The sequence below is a fragment of the Myotis myotis genome, unplaced genomic scaffold (assembly GCF_014108235.1).
Source record: "Myotis myotis isolate mMyoMyo1 unplaced genomic scaffold, mMyoMyo1.p scaffold_m19_p_15, whole genome shotgun sequence".
Lineage (NCBI taxonomy): Eukaryota > Metazoa > Chordata > Mammalia > Chiroptera > Vespertilionidae > Myotis > Myotis myotis.
The window spans coordinates 43,263,515-43,284,338 of record NW_023416319.1 but is presented as its reverse complement, the minus strand read 5'-3'; the positions used below and the strand labels follow the sequence as shown (position 1 = coordinate 43,284,338).

General features: G+C 40.4%; 2 protein-coding genes across 6 annotated transcripts in view; one reads left to right on the top strand and one right to left on the bottom strand.

Moving 5' to 3' along the window:
• The window catches only part of LOC118670140 (dnaJ homolog subfamily C member 9), an 84,509-nt gene extending 79,401 nt beyond the window's left edge, over positions 1–5,108 (top strand). The window contains exon 18 of one of the 2 annotated variants that reach the window (XM_036337059.1): positions 4,615–5,108. In XM_036337059.1, the coding sequence (XP_036192952.1) occupies positions 4,615–4,685 (71 nt within the window). In that variant the 3' untranslated portion in view covers positions 4,686–5,108. Of the gene's footprint in view, positions 1–429; positions 552–4,614 lie in introns of those variants that run through there. The other variant, XM_036337061.1, reaches the window with a different exon arrangement.
• NUDT13 (nudix hydrolase 13) lies at positions 94–19,245 on the bottom strand. Of its 4 annotated transcripts, none has more exons than XM_036337073.1 (9): positions 19,118–19,245; positions 12,596–12,687; positions 8,633–8,772; positions 7,063–7,197; positions 5,558–5,664; positions 4,676–4,801; positions 4,412–4,523; positions 3,347–3,501; positions 94–2,417 (listed from the first exon to the last, which is right to left on the bottom strand). In XM_036337073.1, the coding sequence occupies exons 2-9, from the start codon at positions 12,676–12,678 to the stop codon at positions 2,217–2,219; spliced, it is 1,059 nt and encodes a 352-aa protein (XP_036192966.1). In that variant the 5' UTR covers positions 12,679–12,687; positions 19,118–19,245; the 3' UTR covers positions 94–2,216. The 4 variants fall into 4 exon arrangements, with proteins under 4 accessions (XP_036192966.1, XP_036192967.1, XP_036192968.1 ...); XM_036337074.1 differs by lacking the exon at positions 19,118–19,245 and adding an exon at positions 17,928–19,111; XM_036337076.1 differs by lacking the exon at positions 4,412–4,523 and having other exon boundaries at positions 2,280–2,417.
• Between the last annotated feature and the right edge of the window lie 1,579 nt (positions 19,246–20,824).

Here is a 20,824-nt window from a genome sequence, read left to right as displayed (position 1 = left end):
TCTCAAGTGTTGTCCTCTCTGCCAGGGTCTTTGTGATCTCCAGGAGGCCGCACAGGTTTTGAAGTCAGAAGAAGAGATGACATTCACATAGTCCATGTTTAGAACATTACTTATTTTTATTGAGGACTAAATGTTGGGTAGAGAAAGGAAGATAGTAAAAAATAAGGAAGGAATGAGTTGCTTTCTTATTCCAGTTACCAGGAATGACCTTGAGCCAGGCTCACTCTGGTGACAAATACACTGATTTTAATGTTTAACTTGTTTTTACTATTCTACTTCATAGACCCAGTGGGTTCTTTTTATCCTTAGCACCTTCATCATTAATTGCCACATAAATATTCTCCAGCCAGGAAAGGCCTGTACCAAAGTTCCTTCTATTTATGTCAATTGCAGTATCCTAACCTTGTCCTCTTTTGCCTCAACTTTCAGATATCCTTGGAGTTCTGAAAAGCAAAGCTCTCTTCCCACTCTGCTGGTAAACAAAGTTCAATGGTGCAGCTCCTCCTGTTAGCCACTCTCATCTTTTCTTTTCCAAAACAACACATTAATCCAAAAGCAAACAGTTACTCCATGGTACATTTGAGAAACACACACCCTCCCCTTCCTATCCTGTATTTTCAGACCAGGGATGTGTACACATGTGCTCACAAACACACCCACATAGAGATAGAAAAGATTGGGAGACGGTAATACACATGGACCCTGAACTGTTTTCTTCTGACTGCAAGATATGGGGAAATCTCGGGACCTCTCTTTGGAGAGTGCTTTTCCCGTCTACATGCTGGGTTCAGCTCGGGTCAGCGCAAGCTGCCAATCTAGCAGGACAAGCAAGTCCCATCTCAGACTATCCCCCGCCATTTCCTGACGAAGGTACTTTGATGTCCAAAGCAATGATGGTTTGCTGGCAACAGTGACAGCAGTAACCTTTTGGTTTCAATAGGAAATTCAGTGCTTTAACTTTTCTAGTTCTAGAAGCTCTTTTTCCTAGTCCTATGGAACTTTGATGTATGCATCATCTTGGGTTTTCTGGCACTCATGTATTTAATCACAAGGTAGTGCCTGAAATCATCTGAGGATACAGCTCTTTCCCCAGACATCCATTCTTTTCAAACTGGCCTCCGACAGCGTTTCTTCTGCACATTGCTTCAGTTTCCACAGACTTGGAACCTGGACTTAAACACCTGTCACACTAATACAGAGATTCCTTTTCTCCCGCCCCCTCCAGATTCTCACTTTCTGCAATTTCTTCTCTTCATAAGACAGAAAAATACATCTAAACAGAGGTATATAAATTTATTTTATTTCCTCCAGATAAATTCTTCTCCCCTATGACAAGGTATAAAATGGCATATATGAATGATGAGAATTCCTAAATTTAGTTTGTCCCATAAAACTCAAGAAATGGTTCATCCTCACTAATCCCTTAGTTTAAGTTACAACACTTACTGGATATGCAAATAGCAGCAACCATTTTACACTTAGGGAAACGAATGGCAAAGTGATAATCACTTCCTTATGTTACAAACTGAGCAAGTAACAGCAAAAAAAGACTTACCGCCTTGCGGCCCACTGGGATGCAGTTATGTCAACAGAACCTCATTGCACCCGATTTATTACAGAGGACCCTGGGGAGACCTTAGCTCCCACCTTCTGCATCCCTTCAGGTGACTTAAAGAAACAGGACTTCTATTTAACTACCATGAACAAAATAATTACCTGTACATGATTTCAAAAATGTTAGGTTGTGCTATTTGTCTTCATTCTATGAGGACAAAAAGTAATTCAGTGGGTTGAGATTTGCTACATATTTTCAATACTCAGAGAAAAGTTTTAACCAAAATTACACCAGGCACATTTTGGCAGTTAGATATAAACCCAGCATTAACAAGCCACATGCCAAAAGATGTTTACTCCCAAGGCCTCGGAGAAAATGGGTAAACAAGGGCCCACATCGAAAGTAGAGCTTCACCTTCCCTCTGATTTTGACAATTGCCATCTCATTCATTTTTCTTCTCACGCTGGCGTTTTTGGTTGCCTAGGAGTAGGAACTTCTTTCATTAACTCTGCTGGTAGAGGTGTCTTGCTGTAGGCTCACCTTCTCTGCCTTAATATGAATTTGGTTGGGTATGGCCTTTTGTCACCTTCCCCTTTTCAGCAGATCTTTGATGTGCCCTCCCTCCCGCCGGGATACTGAGGAGGGACCTGGGTGACCTGAGCTAAGCAGGCAGGGAGGGGCAGGTCGGTTTTTCCACCCACTCCTTAATCAGCTGGTGGGCGATGGCTAACTTAGGGGGCAGCCAGAACGGGAAAGTCCCATCCTGTTGCTGAGCATATGGGCGGTCTCTCTTCAGGGCTGCGACCACCTCATCATGACTAAACCAGGCAGCTGCTTCTAGTTCTCTCAGGTTCACCTGGATCTGAAAGACATGAGGAAAAACAGAATGTAAGACTGGGAGCTACAAAAGTTAGACTTCTATGGCCAAAGGTGAGAAAACAGTTCTAGAACTGAGCTATCTTAGAAGGTATTACCTGGGATCCATAGGCTGGGGACAAATCAATTCTAGATATTGCCCAGCAGCAAAAGAGGCATACATAAGAGATGAGAGTTAAATATATTTTTAATAGTAAAAACCCAGAAGTACAAATACGAAAATCTTAAGAGTGGTTAGCATAGAGGGGTAAATTATGAATAATACTTATTTGCTTTGTGCCTCAATTGCTTGTATAACCATACAAATGTTTCTCTTCTTTAATGATAATCAAAGTCATTGTATCTTTGCAAGGAGCAAAGTAGAACAAACTGAATCCACAGGAAGCTGAGGCAGATTAGATAGTATTCATTCCATAGAAACCAAAACACAATAGACAGACTTGGTAGATAGGGACCACAATGCCATCTGTAAGGGATGCTGTAGAAGATGAGGTTGGATAAGTGCCTTTCAACCAGAAGTCCCCATAATCATTATTATTATGTAATGATAATAATAATAATCAGTGCTCAGCATCCTGATTGACTTGAGCAATAAGATCAATCTTGAAATCAATAATTAAATTTGATATATGATGTGCCTAATCTATGCGAGATGCTCTGTTAAGTCCTGATGATGAAAGGTAAGTTGTCTCGTGACTGAGATATGTACAAGGAAGGACGGTGACCATGTTGGCACTCCCAGTTTTCGTGGTGATTCTTTTCTTTACGAGATTGAAAATTCCTTAAGGATATAAATCATTTCTTATGCATCTTTGTACAATCTAGACAGTGTTAAACTAGACGTTGTTTAAGTACCTACTGACAAGCTTAGATGAGGCAAAGGAAATGTCAGAGCATTCGGGAGGCAGCACTTACCTCCGTCTGCCCTGGTTTCACAATTGCATGACAAGCAATCATGAGTGAGCTATTGGGAAAGGGCCAGTGCTGGGATGCAGAGTACTGCAGTCTGTCCACCTCCAATCCCACCTCTTCTGCAACTTCTCGCTGGACAGCCTCTTCCAGAGTTTCACCTACAAGCACTCAGATTAATTCAGGACAGCCCTGCAGCAGGAGGGGTGATACAGATGCCCATTTGTGAACGAGCGCAAAACTGGCCCCAAAGCTTCAATGAAAATACTCTTGGGAGAGCCTGAAATCTCTGAGTCTCTCCAACAATGGGAATCAAGTCTAGAGTTGGGTGTTGAACTGCAATACTTAAACCTACTAGGGTAGTTATAACACAAAATAGAGGGGCAGTGGGAGTGGTTACTGCTGCTGTCAGTTTTCATAAAATTCTAATGCGACAGCACGATTTGCAAATTTTACCCCAATAGACTGAGAAAACTAATTCTAGTTAATATTATGCACGCTGAAATATTTAGGGAGATGTGTACTAATGTCTGCAATCTGTGCATCAAAAAATAAGGAGGACTGCCGAAACCGGTTTGGCTCAGTGGATAGAGCGTCGGCCTGCGGACTGAAAGGTCCCAGGTTCGATTCCGGTCAAGGGCATGTGCCTTGGTTGCGGGCACATCCCCAGTGGGGAGTGTGCAGGAGGCAGCTGGTCGATGTTTCTCTCTCATCGATGTTTCTAACTCTCTATCTCTCTCCTTTCCTCTCTGTAAAAACTCAATAAAATATATTTAAAAAAAAAAAAAATAAGGAGGACTGATGGATAGAGGAATGGATGGACAGATATGTGATAAAGTAAATGTAAGAGATTATAGAATCTATGTGGTGAGTGTATGGGTTTTCACTGTATAGTTCTTTCAACTATGCTGCATGTTTGAAAGTTTGCCTGTAAAATATTGGAAAATTATAATGCCAGGGGCCGTTTTCTTGACATGACAGGGAAGAAGGTGCTTGAGGCTCCAAGCACTATGACAGCAACACAGAGAAATAACTACTGTCAATATGCTGTCGTGTCTCTAAACTCCTTACCTATGTCACAGAAACCCGCCAGGGCAGAGTACATTCCCTTGGGAAAGGAACTCTGGCGGGCAAGCAGGCATCGAGTCCCGTCTGACACCAGAGTGATCACCACGGGAGCCATCTAGGAAAAGGGGATGGCAACTTAGGCGGGCTATGGCGCCTGGAAGGAGGATGAAGGAATGAATCACTAAGGAAAGCCTTGCATCGTACAGGCTCCATCCCCAGGACAGAGCCGCACAGCTTCTTGGACTCCTGTCCCGCAGCAGCACTCACCTGCGGGTAATAGATGATCTTACTGGAAGGGCACACACGCTTGCTGCCAGCTACATTCTTCTTGGTGGGCTGCCCACTTCTGCTGCAGAACTGATGAGCATCATGCCAGCGGAGGAGAGCCTGCGCCTAGGAATGCGAAGGTGGGCTTGGTTTCGTTTAGAGAGTGTGGGGCTCATCTAGGACAGTGCTGGGCAACTCGGAGGGAAATGCCAGTGCCTTTTCAGTTCCTCTATTCTAAATGGTTTATTAACTGTCTAAACTTTAAAGTACGGAAACTACTGAGCATATCCCTCCATCATCTGAAACATGAATAAAAGAAAGTATAGTTCAAGTATATTATGAATTATTTTTAAAAATGTAATATATAAAGTATGAAACACTCCATGTACCTATGACCCAGTTTAAAAATAAAACATTGCCAATATGAAACATTCCAACATGTATTCCTCCTCAATAAAGTTGGGGTGTTCTTGCAAATAAAAAATGTTTAGAGATATCTCTAAATTAAATGGATAATCAAAAGCACTTTAGCAAGTGAAGTGTAAAGCTGTGAGGATGAGTCAAAGCAATAAAAAATAATTTCTCATAGGAAAAACAAAATGCATGTGACATGCTGTGGGTCATTGAACATGTTTAGGAGGTTGATCGATACCACAGATTGGCATGTCCTGAGGGGAAAGTGTTCCTGATGGCAATCCTGCCAAACACCGGGCGAAAGAAAGGAACAGGCACTCTCCCCACAGCACAATGTCCTTCTGCCACGGTTTGTAGGAAGAGCTAGAATTTGCAAAGGAAGAAATCGAGCGTAGCTCTCGCTTGTGCATGCATTTGCCCTTACGCACGGCTTCACTATTTCCTATGAACTGAGGAATCGGCACCTACCGTGGACAGCAAGGAGGCATCCTTCACGTTCAGCCGAAAGAGAGCCTTCCGCAGCTCAATGAAAGACCCCTGGAGCTCCGTCTCCATTTCAGGTTTCTGTAAGGAAGCTAGGAAGTTAGAAAAGAGAATGAAATGAAACAAATGGCAAACTGCCTCAGGGCCCCTCCTCAGGTATATCTGTTAGAACAGTGTTTCCCAAACTCGCCTAATAAGACTCAACTAGGAAAAATAAAAAATATACAGATTCTCAGCCCTGGCCGGGTAGCTCACTTGGTTAGAGCGTCATCCCCGATACACCAAGGTTTTGGGTTCAATCCCCGGCCAGGGCACATACAAGAATCAACCAATGAATGCATAAATGGGACAACAAATCAGTGTTTCTCTAAAATCAATATATAGGGTGTCCCCAAAAAAGTATACACACTTTAACAGCTGGTAGTTCACATTTTGAAAATGAAATGTATTCTAATAAACACTGCCTTTATAACTATTCAAAATGTGTCCCCCCAAAATGTATACACACTTTAAATAATTATAAAGGCAGTGTTAATTAGAATACATTTCATTTTCAAAATGTGATAGAAATTAGCTGTTATTGTGTATACATTTTTGGGGGACACCCTTTATATACAGGCTTTCAAGCCCCCACGTGGAAATTCTGAACAAGTGAGTGAGGCCAGAAATCTTTATTTTTTAACAAGTACCAGGTGATTCTCATATTCAGGCAAATTTGGGAAACAGCATAGTGCTATTTCACAAGATTGTCTTCGGGCAATAAGAACAGTTGTACTAGCCACACACTCTCCCTGGAAAAAAGATGACAGGGGACCTCTAAACTCTCTGAACCTCACTCAGCATCATGACATTCGCATCCGCACCCTGGAAAGTGAAGAAAGGCCTGATAGGAGCCATGAGCCTACAGCAAGCTGGTTCCCAGACGCAGGTCGGAAGACCCAGAGCGACTTCAAGGTAACATGTTTATTCATTTGCATTGATAAGAGATACAAAAATGATGTCATAAATTTAAAATCGTTTCTTATGAAATATGTATGACATTAAGTGTATAAAGGGACAGAGAATAATACAATGAACATCTTTGTACTCACCATCTACCTTAGAAAGTATTAAAATTCCTTTATTTTCTTTTAAATGATAGTAGATGGTAGTGGGTTTTTGTTTCTTTTCCAGAGAGGAGGGGCAAGGGAGAGAGAGAGAAACGTCAATGAGAAAGAATCATTGATCGGCTACCTTCTGTACTGGGGATCGAGCCGCAACTGAAGCATGTGCCCTGACCGGGAATCGAGCCATGACCTCCTGGTTCATAGGTCGCCACTCACCCATGAGCCACGCCAGCTGGGCGATGGTAGTGCCTTTTTATGTTCTAACTTAAAATACAAAGTTGATATTTCTGTATTCCAAAATTTTTTATTTTAATTTACTATCAAGTAAAATCACAAAGTCTGAGAACCACAGGGAAATAAATACCCATTAGGAAAAACGTGTACCATTTACAGAAGAGGAGCTATTTAGACCTAGATCCAGAGCAAACCATGCTTCATGCTGTTCGGAGCATCCAATCAGCACAGAATCTTCTATTCTTTGTGCATCCTGTCCAAACTTAGCCAGGAACTTTTCCAACTCTAAGAAACAAAAGAAGGGGGAAAAAAACAAGAGTTTTAATTAAACCAGCAGAGCCATCTTAAACTTACCGGAGAGGAGACACTCCAGCTTGAAGTAGGTACACCTGGCTCCCAGTCGCTGCCCTGCAGCTCATTAGCTATGTAAACTTGGTCTAATCATTTAACCTCTCTAAGCCTCCGTTTTCTCACCAGCAATCTGAGGAATTTAGACTATAAAAAGAATTCTCTCTGTGTAGCCCTGTATTACTCTATGATTGTATCATGAAAGAGCGTATCCCCTACTTCAAAAGATTCGTGATAGTTAACTTATTATGGAAAAAAATGTGTCACATTTAATATGGTAGAGACCAAATCAGTTCTATACTTTGATCTCCAGGTTATGCTGTTCTTGTGGGCCAGAGTAGAATAGTCATCTGAGATCCCAGCATGTGTAACGTAAGTGCTGCATAAGGAGAAAACCTATCCTGTGCATGAACGACTCATATTTATTTATTCATAATACAGCAGAACATTGCTACATCTCTAAATGTGTGGTGCCTCCGAGGCATCCTCATATTCTTCTGCAGTGCTGGAAGCTACCTATCCAGCCTCCAACATCCGACCCATGAAGGAAATTCACTGGCAATGTATTTAGAAGTTAGTCAGTGTAGAGTGACATCATAGAAAACAGAAAGTTAGTATCTTGAAAGCCAAATCCCAATAGTTTAAATATTTCTAGTTACATTAATTAATTCACTATTAATTTTGACCCTTCTAGGAGAAATGAAGTCACAATGCAAATCCTGGACAGTAAGACACTGTGCAACTCCATGGAGGCTGGAACTCACCAGCCCAAGGCAGGGGTTGGCAAGACCTTTTAGACTTTTAAGCTCTGTCAACTCCTCTGCTCTGCTATTATAATGCAAAAGCAGCCGCAGACAATCTACTAGTATAAATGAATGAGCGTGGCTGTGGTCCAATGAAAATTTATTTACAAAATGTATGGGGTTCCAATGTGGACAGCAATTTAGCCTACCCCTGGTTTAAGGCAGTAGTGGTTCATACCATCACTAAATAACAGTTTCCTGGGCAACACAGGTGTATACACGAAGTATTTAATTGGCAGAGGACTTTGAGACAATCTGGACCAGGGGTTCTCAAACTTTTTAAACAGGGGGCCAGTTCACTGTCTCTCAGACCGTTGGAGGGCGGGACTATAGTTTAAAAAAAAACTATGAACAAATTCCTATGCACACTGCACATATCTTATTTTGAAGTAAAAAAACAAAACGGGAACAAATACAATATTTGTATTTGCATGTGGCCCGCGGGCCGTAGTTTGAGGACCCCTCATCTGGACTCTAAACTTGGAGGATCCTTCTCAGGGATCAATATGGACGGAATTCTGCTCAGTAGCCACAGGTTGGTCTACTCTACTGGTTCACTCTGGGCTTACCTAATAGGCTGTGCTGGGGGGGCAGGTACTGATGTTCTGATTGCTGAAGCAAAGGAGCCAGGTTATGAAAGAGGTAAAATGCTCCCGTCTGCTGGGCTTTTCTACATGCATCATCGTCTTCCTTCAGTTCAAATAAATACCTGCATTTGGGGAAATAAAGCATTACAAAACCACAGTTAGTTACATGACAGCATTCACCTGTTCCCGCATCCCTCTCCTACCACGCTTGTTTCCTCTTATTTATTTTCACACTAAATTGCTCTGGGAAGGATTCGAGGTGGCTGCAGGCCATCAGTCCCTCCTTTGTCCTATTGCACATCTGGCCAGCACTTCTGTGGTTGCACTTACGTTGTACTCTCTGTCCATTTGTCTGTCTCCCCCAAAAGACTATGACCTCCTTACGGGCAGGGTCTGCCTTGCTTCTGTATCTCCAGTAATTATGGCTCAATTCCATAAATACTTACTGAATTGAACTTCAAGGGTAATAAATATTTACTGAATTGAACCTCAAGGCACTTTGCCCATATTACACTGTGAAGCAAGAATTTACATGCAGTGGATTGAGAGGAAAACAAGTACAGTGATAAAACATCAACCACAGAATACCTAGAGATGCAAGCAGACTGCATTACTGCAGACAAAGAGTAAAAACATTATACCTTCAGTAACTCGCCTTCGATCTAGGGAAGATAAAGTGCCAATTTTATCTTCAATGCACATGCACCCTTGTTTCAAACATCTAGCTCCCAGGTGGACACCATTTGCTCCATATCTTTACTGAAGGCACCAAGTGAAGCCATTCCTTGTTTTATTTAGTGAGGGTAATATTTTCATTAGCCAAAATAAAAATGCAGAACAGAGAATCTCTCTCTCTCTCTCTCTCTCTCTCTCTCTCTCTCTCTCTCTCTATATATATATATATATATATATATATATATATAAAAGGCTAATATGTAAGTGTCCCTCCCTCCATCCGGGTAATGACGTCACGTAGCAACGCCCGGCTTCCTCTCCCTAGCCATGACGAGCCTCCCTGCGGTTTCTTCGGCCCAGGACCACAACTTGCTTTACAGTTGCAAACACTTTACAGGTGCAAACACTTTCTTTACACAGTCACCAAATGTCTCTGAAGCGTTTTCCCGGCCTCATCTCATTTGATCCTCACAGAAATCCTGGAGCAGGTAGATAGGAGACTCGGTGGAATCCTATTTTCTTTTCATTAGCCAGAAAACGGAGATTTAGAAAGTTTAGAAACTTGACCCGACTGAAAAGAAGTAAGAAATGGTGGACCTTGAAAATGACTTCAGGTTTTCTCACTGCACAGAATATAGTCAAACACTGCTGCAGTGAAATATTTTACCCTTTGTTCTCCCTGCGTGATCTACAATGATAATCTGCTTCGTGTTGATATTTACTATGTTGCTGACAATTACCTGAAAGAGAAGTTAGGATGCTTCACTGGGCTGGAAAAAGTTTAGCTAAATCAGAAAGCAGGTCTAATTAAGCAAGTTTGTTCTATATCTATCTTAGCCTATCTCTATATAGGCTAAGTTCACTAGCTCATGCATGATACATATAAAGCTCTCACGCCAATCACGCGTGTGTTTCCATCTGTCATTGTCAATCATGAATTTGGTTGACATTTCTATTATAGAGAAAGGGCGAATAGCGATATTAAAATATTCCAATTCATTTCCTTTCAATGTGCATGAATTCATGCACCGGGCCACTAGTATTCTATAATTAGCTTCTGTTGTAAAAGAAATCATATGGTGGCAAGTTCTAGGCTTTTCTGGTACCCTCATTAAGGGTGGCCTTATTCGAGCCACGTGCGGCTCTTTGGCCCCTTGAGTGTGGCTCTTCTTAAGCCTTAGGAGTACCCTAGTTAAGTCAATAACAATGTACCTACCTATATAGTTTAAGTTTAAAAAATTTGGCTCTCAAAAGAAATTTCAATCGTTGTACTGTTGCTATTTGGCTCTGTTGACTAATGAGTTTGCCGACCGCTGGTCTAACCTTTTAATAAGAGCCTTGAGAATCAAATCAATGTTCCTATGATGTGGGGGTTCTGGGCAGGGGAGGGGGACTGAATGTGGATTCTCTTTCTGGGCCTTAGGGATAGCCATTCTTGCCTGTTGAAAGCCCTAAAACAGACTCTTGGGTATATGGCATATTTGTCACTTAACCAGGAAACCAGGTTTACAGATATTTTCTGTAGGATCTGCGAGCTTGTGTAACCCCAGTAGGCAGAGTTGACTCAACATGAAAAACCACAAAGCAAAATGATAGACACACCCCAAGCAACATTCTTAGAAACCGTTTTTGACTGCGTGATGAAAGGGCTTACAATGATCTCTTTATAGACAGAAGCAGAGGAAACCTGAGATTTTAATACTTGTGATATTTTTAAACTTAATATGAGTGGCTACAGCCTCCCAGGGCAAAGACTCGATGTATGTCAAAGGAGAGACATGTGCCACTCAGAAGTTCCCAAACAGAAACAATAGAACAAACACAGCTGCCTTCACAAAAGAACAGAACGAGTGGTACAACCTGTGCTTTGCCCTAATGACCCTGAAAAGAAAAACACCGAGGTGAAGGCCTTAAACCTGGGGCCTCACTGGAACTGGAACTGAGGTCCAAAAGTTTCTTACACGTTTCTTAATGGGAAACACTATTTTTTAAAATTCATTTTCCCCATTTGGTTATAATAGCATGGAAACCATAAAACTAAGATAAAACTTAAACTGTTTTTTCCTTATTATAAAAGTAAAAAATAGTCATTCTATAAAAATCAGGAAATACAATCATCAATTTTTTCAAAAAAGGAAATCATTAAGAACCCCACCACTCAAATACTGTTCACAGCTTGAAATTCTCCAAACTATTTGTTAATATTATGCATCTATACATATTTAGGTCTATTTAGTCAGACCTACTAATTTGTAGCCTTTTTTTCTTAAACATATTATCATTTTTACACTGTATTCCTTATTAATAGAATTTTATTCTTTTCTCATGATTTTTTATTTTTAATATATTTAATCACATTAACATACTCATTTTTCAGACTATTCAATAATTCTATCATGTTTTGAGAACTGCAAATAAACTAAATGCCCAACAATACTGAAACAAGTATTGCAATTTTGTTGCGTCCTCACCTTGCTCCTGTAAGATACTATGCTTGTGTGCCTTTCGTTTTGGATGGGCACTCCCATTGGCAGAGCTTCCTGCGGGAAGCAGTGGTTGTGAGGGTTCCCTCCATGGGAGGGTTGCATTTGCTCCTGCCAGGTGCCCAGAGGTATCAGTCTAGGATACTACTTATATCCATTTCTTCGGTAGCGGGTCTTTGGACCACACCATATCAATGGTGCAAATTTAAACCCCAAAAGTGTATGACAGCAGGCTAGTGATTTCAAATTCATAGATATCAAATTTGCCCAGGCTGAGACAAAGAAGTCATTTATCATTTTCCTGTACTGGTGTAGATTTCTTTTTTCTAGTCTACCTTCCACTGAAGTTTAGTTCTTTGGTGGCGGTGGGTACCAAGATTGGAGTTATTTACCTTATTTTCAGGAAACGTCATGAACTATTATTCAGTATAGTGTTTAATGCCATCATATGGGTGTACCATGATTTAACTAACTTCTCCCTGTTCATTCAGCCATTCAACAAGGCTTCAGTGCCTACTATGTGCCAGGTTCTGTCTTGTGCACTAGGGGTACCATAGTGGAAAAGACAAAGTTCCTATCTTACTAGAACTTATATTTAAGTAAGTCAGGTATTTTAGATATTATTGGAAATTTATTTAGAATTTTTCCAAGTATAAATAATTCTCAGTGAACATCCTTATATGTACATCTTAATCATATAACCATAATCCTCAATATAGGATTTTAAGAATTTTATAATTTAATGGGCCAAAGATTGAGTAATCAGAGCTTAGGTTGGTTAACTCACCGGGTCTTAGCGACATAGGTTGACAGCAGCCGATAGCACCAAAAAGATTTTCTCCTGCAAGCAATTCCACAATACAGAGACATTGTCAGGTCCTTAGAGGAAAGAGGAGTTTAAAAAAAAAAAAAAAAAAAAAAAAAAAAAAAGATCATAGTACGCAATTTAAAATAATGAATCACCAAAAGGGTTATACTTTAAGCCAGAATAATATTACTTTTTAAATATTAAGGAAAGAGAAACTGAATAGGAGTCAGATGATCTGGTTTGTAAATTGCATTTCTACCACTAACTAGCTGTGGGATTTTAACTTTTCAATACCTTTTCCCTAATTTACAAAATTAAAACCTGTTCTGCCTACCTACTCTGTTATGAGATTCAGCTAGCTATCCACGAGAAATGGGTGCTGTCCTTCCAGACTGGGGAACTGTTGCTGGGAGGTAGCTGGGGAGCTGAGGCCTACATTTCTCTCCTCCCTTGCATGTAAGTAGAGCCAAAACCAATGGAACGTGAGTGGCTGAAGCAGTTAAGAAGTGGGGATGCCTTTTCCATTCTCTTTTTCCCCGTCTGTTTGGAAGATTCTAGAATGGCACACCATTACATCCTTGAATCATTCCATGGGAAAAGCCACCTGTCAACCAAGCCTCCCCCACCCCCAGCCTTGGACAATTTGTGAGTGAGAAATTAACTTCTACCATATTAAGCCACTGACATTTCAAAGTTTGTTACAGCAGCTAGCAGAACTCTGATAGACCAAGGAAGCCTGGGAGGGTCTCCAGAGTAATGGAGCCACATTTCTCAGAATATGAAACAGGATGAATCCTATAAATAATAAAAATATAAAATCATGGCCATTAGGGAAGTATTTCAAAAGGCAGCAAAAGCCCTAGCTGGTTTTGCTCAGTGGAGAGAGCGAGCGTCAGCCTGCAGACTGAAGGGTCCCGGGTTTGATTCCCGTCAAGGGCACATGCCCAGGTTAGGGGTTCGATCCCCAGTAGGGGGTATGCAGGAGGCAGCCGACCAGTGATTTCTCTTTCATCACTGACATTTCTATCTCCCTCTCCCTTCCTCTCTGAAATCAATAAAAATATGTATATATTTTTTAAAAGGCAGCAGTACATGGATCTAAGATATTTTCTATTTTTTTGTATCTCATTGTGAGAGGAAAAAATGTTCTATCTTAAGAATATGCAATGGGAGGGGAAAAGAATAAATTCTGTAGAAGGTGGTTCCTTTTAAATTGTATATCAGTAAGCACTTTATTTCCCATGAGAAGTACATTTCATATCACAATAAAAGAGGCAAGAAGTTCCACTGAAATGAAAAAATCAGTACAAGTCAAATAACCAACCACACTTTTAACTTTGCCCAAGGGAAACAAACTTTGACACTAAAGTACTGAAGACCATCTAAAGTTTAGGCCTACTTCTTGGTTGCATAATTACGAAATGCTGATGACTAATCCTTGGACAGTTTTGGCTAACTTTGTCCTGGACAAGGGTAAATTATATTTAGCAAATGACATTCAACAAAGTATTTACTGAGTCCTGACTTTATGCAAGGGCCGTTAAGAAATACAAAAAATGCACAGGATAAAGTCCTGCCCTCAAGGGACTCTAGCAGGAGAGAGAAAACAAGTAACTTCACAGAAGGAATATGTGACATGTGGGTTAAAAGCACCCTAGGAAAGTATTAAAGTGACCAGACTTGTGTTATTACTGGAAGAAATGTATTTAAAGTCAATATTGCTGCCTCATATGCAGCTCTGAGAATGTAATAAACATTCCTTTCGCCTAGAAATTCCACTTCTAGGAATTTATCCTAAGAAGGAAAGGCTACGTATAAGAATGTTCACTGAAAATTATGATAGTAAGGAATAATACACAGCTGTTAACAGTGGAAGGCTATTATGTAGTAAGAGGGGAATATATTCAGAATATATTAAGTAAGAAAAGCAAGTAGTTTTTGGTTGTTTTAGCCTCATCTAATTAATTTATAAAGAAAAGGCATATACATATACATACCAGAATACATAAATTAGATACGTATTTATTTATATTTTTAAATATATTTTTATCGATTTCAGACAGGAAGGGAGAGGGAGAGAGAGAGAAACATCAGTGATGAGAGAGAATCACTGATTGGCTGCCTCCTGCACACCCCACACTGGGGATGGAGCCCGCAACCCCAGCATGTGCACTGACCGGGAATGGAACCATGACCTCCTGGTTCATAGATCGACACTCAACTGCTGAGCCATGCCAGCCAACCTTTATTTATATTTTAAAAGTGACTAGAAGTACACATATCAAATGGTTATCAGTGACTAATTTGGTAGAGTGGAATGAAGATAGAGATTGAAAAGGGTACCTGTAATTTTTACTCTATACATTCCTGTACTACAAAAATTTTAACCAGTGTACATACTCCTTTACAATCAAATAAAGTATAATAAATAATAATTCCCGGGACTAACTGCACAATGAGGCTATTTCCAAGCCACTGTTTCTAGTAAGTACCTCATCACATTCCCCAACTCCCGCACCCTCCCGGAGCCAAAAGGAATTCCTTTGATAAATTCTTTGAATCCTGAAAACTGTACGAGCTTTTTGGTTGTAGTTATGACTACCAGCTAATCTGTGTGGCCCACTGCACTTGACTGCCTGATGTTTTGCCTACTTCCTGCTACTACATACTGCCCCTTGTGAAGTATCATGACCTGCTGACTCATGGGGTGACCTGCTGACGCAAGGGATGGGGGCTGCAAAGCTTGTAGAAAACATGGTAAAGTTCTTTTTTTTTTTTTTTTTTTAAATATATTTTATTGAGTTTTTACAGAGAGGAAAGGAGAGAGATAGAGAGTTAGAAACATCGATGAGAGAGAAACATCGATCAGTTGCCTCCTGCACATTTCCTACTGGGGATGTGCCCGCAACCCAGGTACATGCCCTTGACCGGAATCGAACCTGGGTCCTTTCAGTCCGCAGGCCGACGCTCTATCCACTGAGCCAAACCGGTTTCGGCCATGGTAAAGTTCTTAATGTAGCTTTGAAGAAAATGTCAGTAATCAAGAGGAAAAACAGACTTCTTTTAATAGGGAATTGTACCTTGATTGGTACAGTCATAAGCCTAGTAGATGAAGATTAAGTCTAATTCCTTTTCTAAATGGGCCCTTATGTATTTTTTAACTTTATTTTTCCTTGTAATTTTCATAGACATCTTACATAAAAGCAGTATAGAGACTATTTAAAAGTCAAAGAAACAAAAATGATTTTCTTAAAATTCAGTTTTAACTGTATTTTTCTCTTTTAAATAGATCATTTAAATTACAAAATTAATATCACCTCTTACAGGACATCTGCAAAACAGAATTGTGAGAGTACCCATATCACCACATAAATGTAACTTATAATTTAACATGTATTTTCTAGTCTTTTGTACACATATAATTTTTACATCTTTATAGTCAGAATACACTTTTTTTTCAACTTGCTTTCATGAAACATGATATAAGCAGTTTTCTATGTTTTTATAAAAGCTTCATAATTTTTTTGGCTACATAATATTACTTTCAAGTATACTCACACTGATTTTGCTAAACACTCCCCTGATTTTAGACATTTAGGTTGCTCTGATTTTAAATACCAGAAATACCACCTAAATACCTCTGTGCAGATATTTTTAAGTTCTTTCTTTAACATAAGTTACCCCAAGTAGATTTATTTTAAAACCAATGGTCTTTCTACACATTATTGCACTTAACAATATTCAATAGCATTCGGTTAAAAAAACACATTTCTCTTTCTTTGATCACTATAGACCAGTGGTTCTCAACATGTGGGTCGCGACCCCTTTGGGGGTCGAACGACCCTTTCACAGGGGTCGCCTAAGACCATCGGAAAACACATATATAATTACATATTGTTTTTGTGATTAATCACTATGCTTTAATTATGTTCAATTTGTAACAATGAAATTGGGGTTCACCACAACATGAGGAACTGTATTAAAGGGTCACGGCATTAGGAAGGTTGAGAACCACTGCTATAGACCTTGAAAGTGTTTTCAGATTTAGTAGTCCTTGTTCTCCTTTTGTAAAATGTCTGATGTTCTGTGCTCATTCATTAATTGTGATTTTACTCTGCATTTGACCATTCTAATTTTTTAAAATATTATAGTACATCTGCAGTGTATTCCACAATTTGATCACCAAAGTGCACTACAGGAACCAACTGCTATATGTATTGTCTTTCTCTGTGAAGTAGTCATTCAGACAGAACCTCAGTATAAACAAACAAACAAAGGTTATTTTAGCAGTCAGGAGGATATGTGAGATTGTTTTAGGATGCAAATATAATTTCGTCCTATACTATTCAGAAATCTAGTGCAGGAACAATTTGCTATTTTCTTTTTCTGAAATATTTGTGATTTTTCACTATCTTTTGCGGGGGGGAGTCTTCAGTGTGATGCATAATTCAAAGTGTATTGGCCCAGGGGCTCAGATTTAGTAAACATGCTGCCATACTCACATCCGTCTGCTCAAATGCCACATCACAGACAGAGTAACTGTTATTGTTGAATTGGCAACTATCGTCATAGTTTAATGCCTGGCAGCACACTGAGGATAAATGTTCACTATTCACAAAATACAGGGTGAGGCAGACGGAGGTTTACAGTGGTGAGTCCGTGAAACACGGTTTGTTCTTGTGTTATTATTTTATATATATATATATATATATATATATATATATATATATATATATATTATTGATTTTTTACAGAGAGGAAGGGAGAGAGATAGTCAGAAACATCAATGAGAGAGAAACATCGACCAGCTGCCTCCTGCACATCTACTGGGGATGTGCCCGCAACCCAGGTACATGCCCTTGACCGGAATCGAACCCGGGACCCTTCAGTCCACAGGCTGATGCTCTATCCACTGGGCCAAACCGGTTTTGGCTCTTGTGTTATTATTTATTAACTAGAGGCCTGGTGCACAAATTCATGCACAGGTGGGGTTCCTCAGCCTGGCCAGAGATTGGAACCAATTGGGGCCAACTTGCCCAGTCCCAGTGAGGGTGGCAGGAGGTTGGTTGGCCGGGGAAGGTTGGCTGTGGGAGCACACTGACCACCAGGGGGCAGCTCCTGCCTTGAACATCTGCCCCTTGGTAATCAGTGTGCATCATAGCGACTGGTCAATCGGTTGTTCTGGTCGTTCAGTCACTTAGGCTTTTATATATATAGATTATTGTGTTATTTCCCATACAAACAACTGTAAACCTACACTTGCCACTCCTTGTACTTTTGGCAGCACCATTACTTTACATGGCAAGCTTACCAGTAGGACTGCCTTCTGTTTTCACAGTACAAATGCGTGTCTCCAAAGCCAGGAAGGAACGGCGAAGTGAGCACTGGAGAGACGCGGGTCCTTTTATTCCTGGCTCTCCCACTGGCTGACTTTGCGACCTGGGGCTCTCACCTTACTTGTCGGCTTGGTTTTGCAAAGTTTTACTTCTCACAGGGGAAGGAGAGACTATGGATCTCAGGTGAATTACAACGATGTCAGCTTTTGCATATTCTCAGGTTTGTTAAGACTGTGAAATGCTTCAAGGTTAGGGTTGTGCCTTCCATTCTCTACAGCAGCTAGCACAGTGTAAATACACTATACACCAATGAAGAACGAATGAATGAATGCATTTATCTCATTTTACAGGAAGACAAAGCTTTGAGAAGTTGGCCAATCTGAGATCACAATCCAGGGAGCAGCAGTCAAACCCAGGGGCTATCTGGCTCTAAAGCTCATCTTTTTTTTTCTTTTTCTTTTTCTTTAATTTTTATTGTTGAAAGTATTACCTATGTCCCCTTCTTCCCCCCATATTATTTATGTTTTTAAATACAAATACTGATAGAGATAAAAGGTAATATTGTTTTTACTGAAAACTATTAAATGAGGAGGCAAATCCCCCTGTAATGAAAGATTCACACATTTCTCATCCTGTTCATCTGAACATTGGGAAGATGCATTTGTAAAGCACTGCAGCATGACAAAAGCCCCCTGTGACCCTCTGGCTCATTTGCCAAGAGGCCGGGCTCCGCGGTGTTTGAGAGGAGCCTTTGCAGAGTCTGTCTCCTCATGACAGCGGCCGGGCCGGGATGGGCTGGGACAGAAGCAGAACCAAGGAGCCGGCTCGCTGGGATACAGGTTTCGAGGTCTCTCAGACCAGATTTCTTTTCTGAACCCTAATTTACTTCCTGAAAACTAATGTTTCCTCCCTTAATTCAAAAATAATCCAGGCACCAGCAGAGAAGTTAGCAAATTCCATTTTTAAGTGACTCTCCAAAAAATTAGTACGTGTAGTTAGTCAGATAGTGCTACAGGTCATGATGCAAAGCTGTGGTCACTCCTGGTTTCTGTAAGAAGCAGACGGGCTAAGCTAAAATGGCAAAATGCTGTAACAGAGGTTTTTTCCGATCCTGATTATGCCTCTTGCACTTAGAACCGGAACAGTGTCGTAGCGCTGTACTCACTCCGAGTTGTGCTGGGGTGCCGTCCTAGGCCTCAACAATCAGCAGAAATCAGGAAATTCCGAGTGTTCCCGGGAAGTTGCGCTTCCCCAGCCCAGAGGGACCGTGGCTGCCTCTGCCACACTTCCCAGAATCCTCCTAGAGGTGCATTCTGGGAAATGTAGTTCAATCTACAGGCGTGCTGCTATGCCCTCCAACTGCAAAGTTAACCGTAGCTGTCAAGACAGTGGTTCTCAACCTTCCTAATGCCAGAATCTTCTGAGTCCATTATCAGAACTTCTGTGTCTTTGGAGAAGGCAGATCAGCATAAGATCCATTTTTTTTTAATAACAAAAGGATAACATTATTAAACTAATCATGCACAGAAAGCATATTTTGTGGGGGAAGGGGAGGTGTTTGGGGCAGGTGTTTGGGGCAGGAAATAAGATACCTTTCAACTTCTCTGTATCTCTAATTCTCTGTCTACCCACTTTAGAACTAGCTCTAACATTTTATGAAATTCTGCCAATTTCAACAGACATGACTGTGTCTACATGTATTTGCACTAATGATAGAATGCATTCCTTGATCAACCAGGGCAAGAGGATTCCATCTGACTGAAAGCAAAACCACTCTAGTGCTGTTCTCTTCTCACTACTAAAGTTACTTACTGATATGAAAAGACAGTATGAAGGCCATCCAATCAACATATATTTAATGAATACCAAATACGCCCAGAATTGTTATAGGCACATGGTATCACAGAAAACAAAACAGGAAAGTAAATATACTGTACAATGTGTCAAGTGGTTATGAGTGCTAAGAAAAAAAAATAAAGCAAGATACGAGGAAGGATTTTGCTATTTTATATATGGTGGTCAGCCTCATTGATAAGGTGATATTTAAGCAAAGACCATGAAGGAACTAAAAAAAAAAAAAAACACAAAAAAACTAAGTGGATATTGTTAGATCAAATAATTGAATCAGTATCCCCTCCCCTGGGAACCGATCTTTAGACCACTTCACAACCAACATTCCCTTTCCCTTAGACCACATTCCACTTGTTAAGACCGTAGTCTCTCCCTCTCTGGATCAGCCCAGAGAATTCTCCGCCCAGAAAAAACCTGCCTAGAGTCCTTTAAAATCTCTAACTCCCTGTCGCTGGGTGCTGGTGCCATTTCGTGGCTCAGCCCATCTGGTTTTCCAGATGACCTAATAAATTCATAATTCTATACCCTTTTTGGCCTCATGCATTCCTCCTTTGGCAACCCTAACAGATATCTATGGGAAGAGATTTGTAGGCAGAAAAAAACCCACAACACAACAAATGCAAAGACCCTGGGGAGGAAGTGTGCCTGGCAGATTAGAGGAAAGGCTATATATAGCAAAGCGTGGTGATCAGAGATGAGGTCAAACAGTAACCACACACCAGAGCACATAAGGTCTTACAGGTCTTATAATTCTTTTTTTTTTCTCAACTTCCAGCATCAATGTATTTTTCCTAGAATTTGGATACAATAACTGCAAGACAGTGCTCAATACTATTCAAACCTCACGTAAGGTTCCTAAACTACCTCAGCATTTGTAAATGTGAATTCACGTTCCAGTAAAACTGGAAAACTAAAATTTGACATACAAACAAATTTACTCAATATTGATGTAACTACAAAATTTTATGTTTAACATGTGGCCTTTACAGAATTTGGCCTTTAGAAACTAGCTTACAAACAC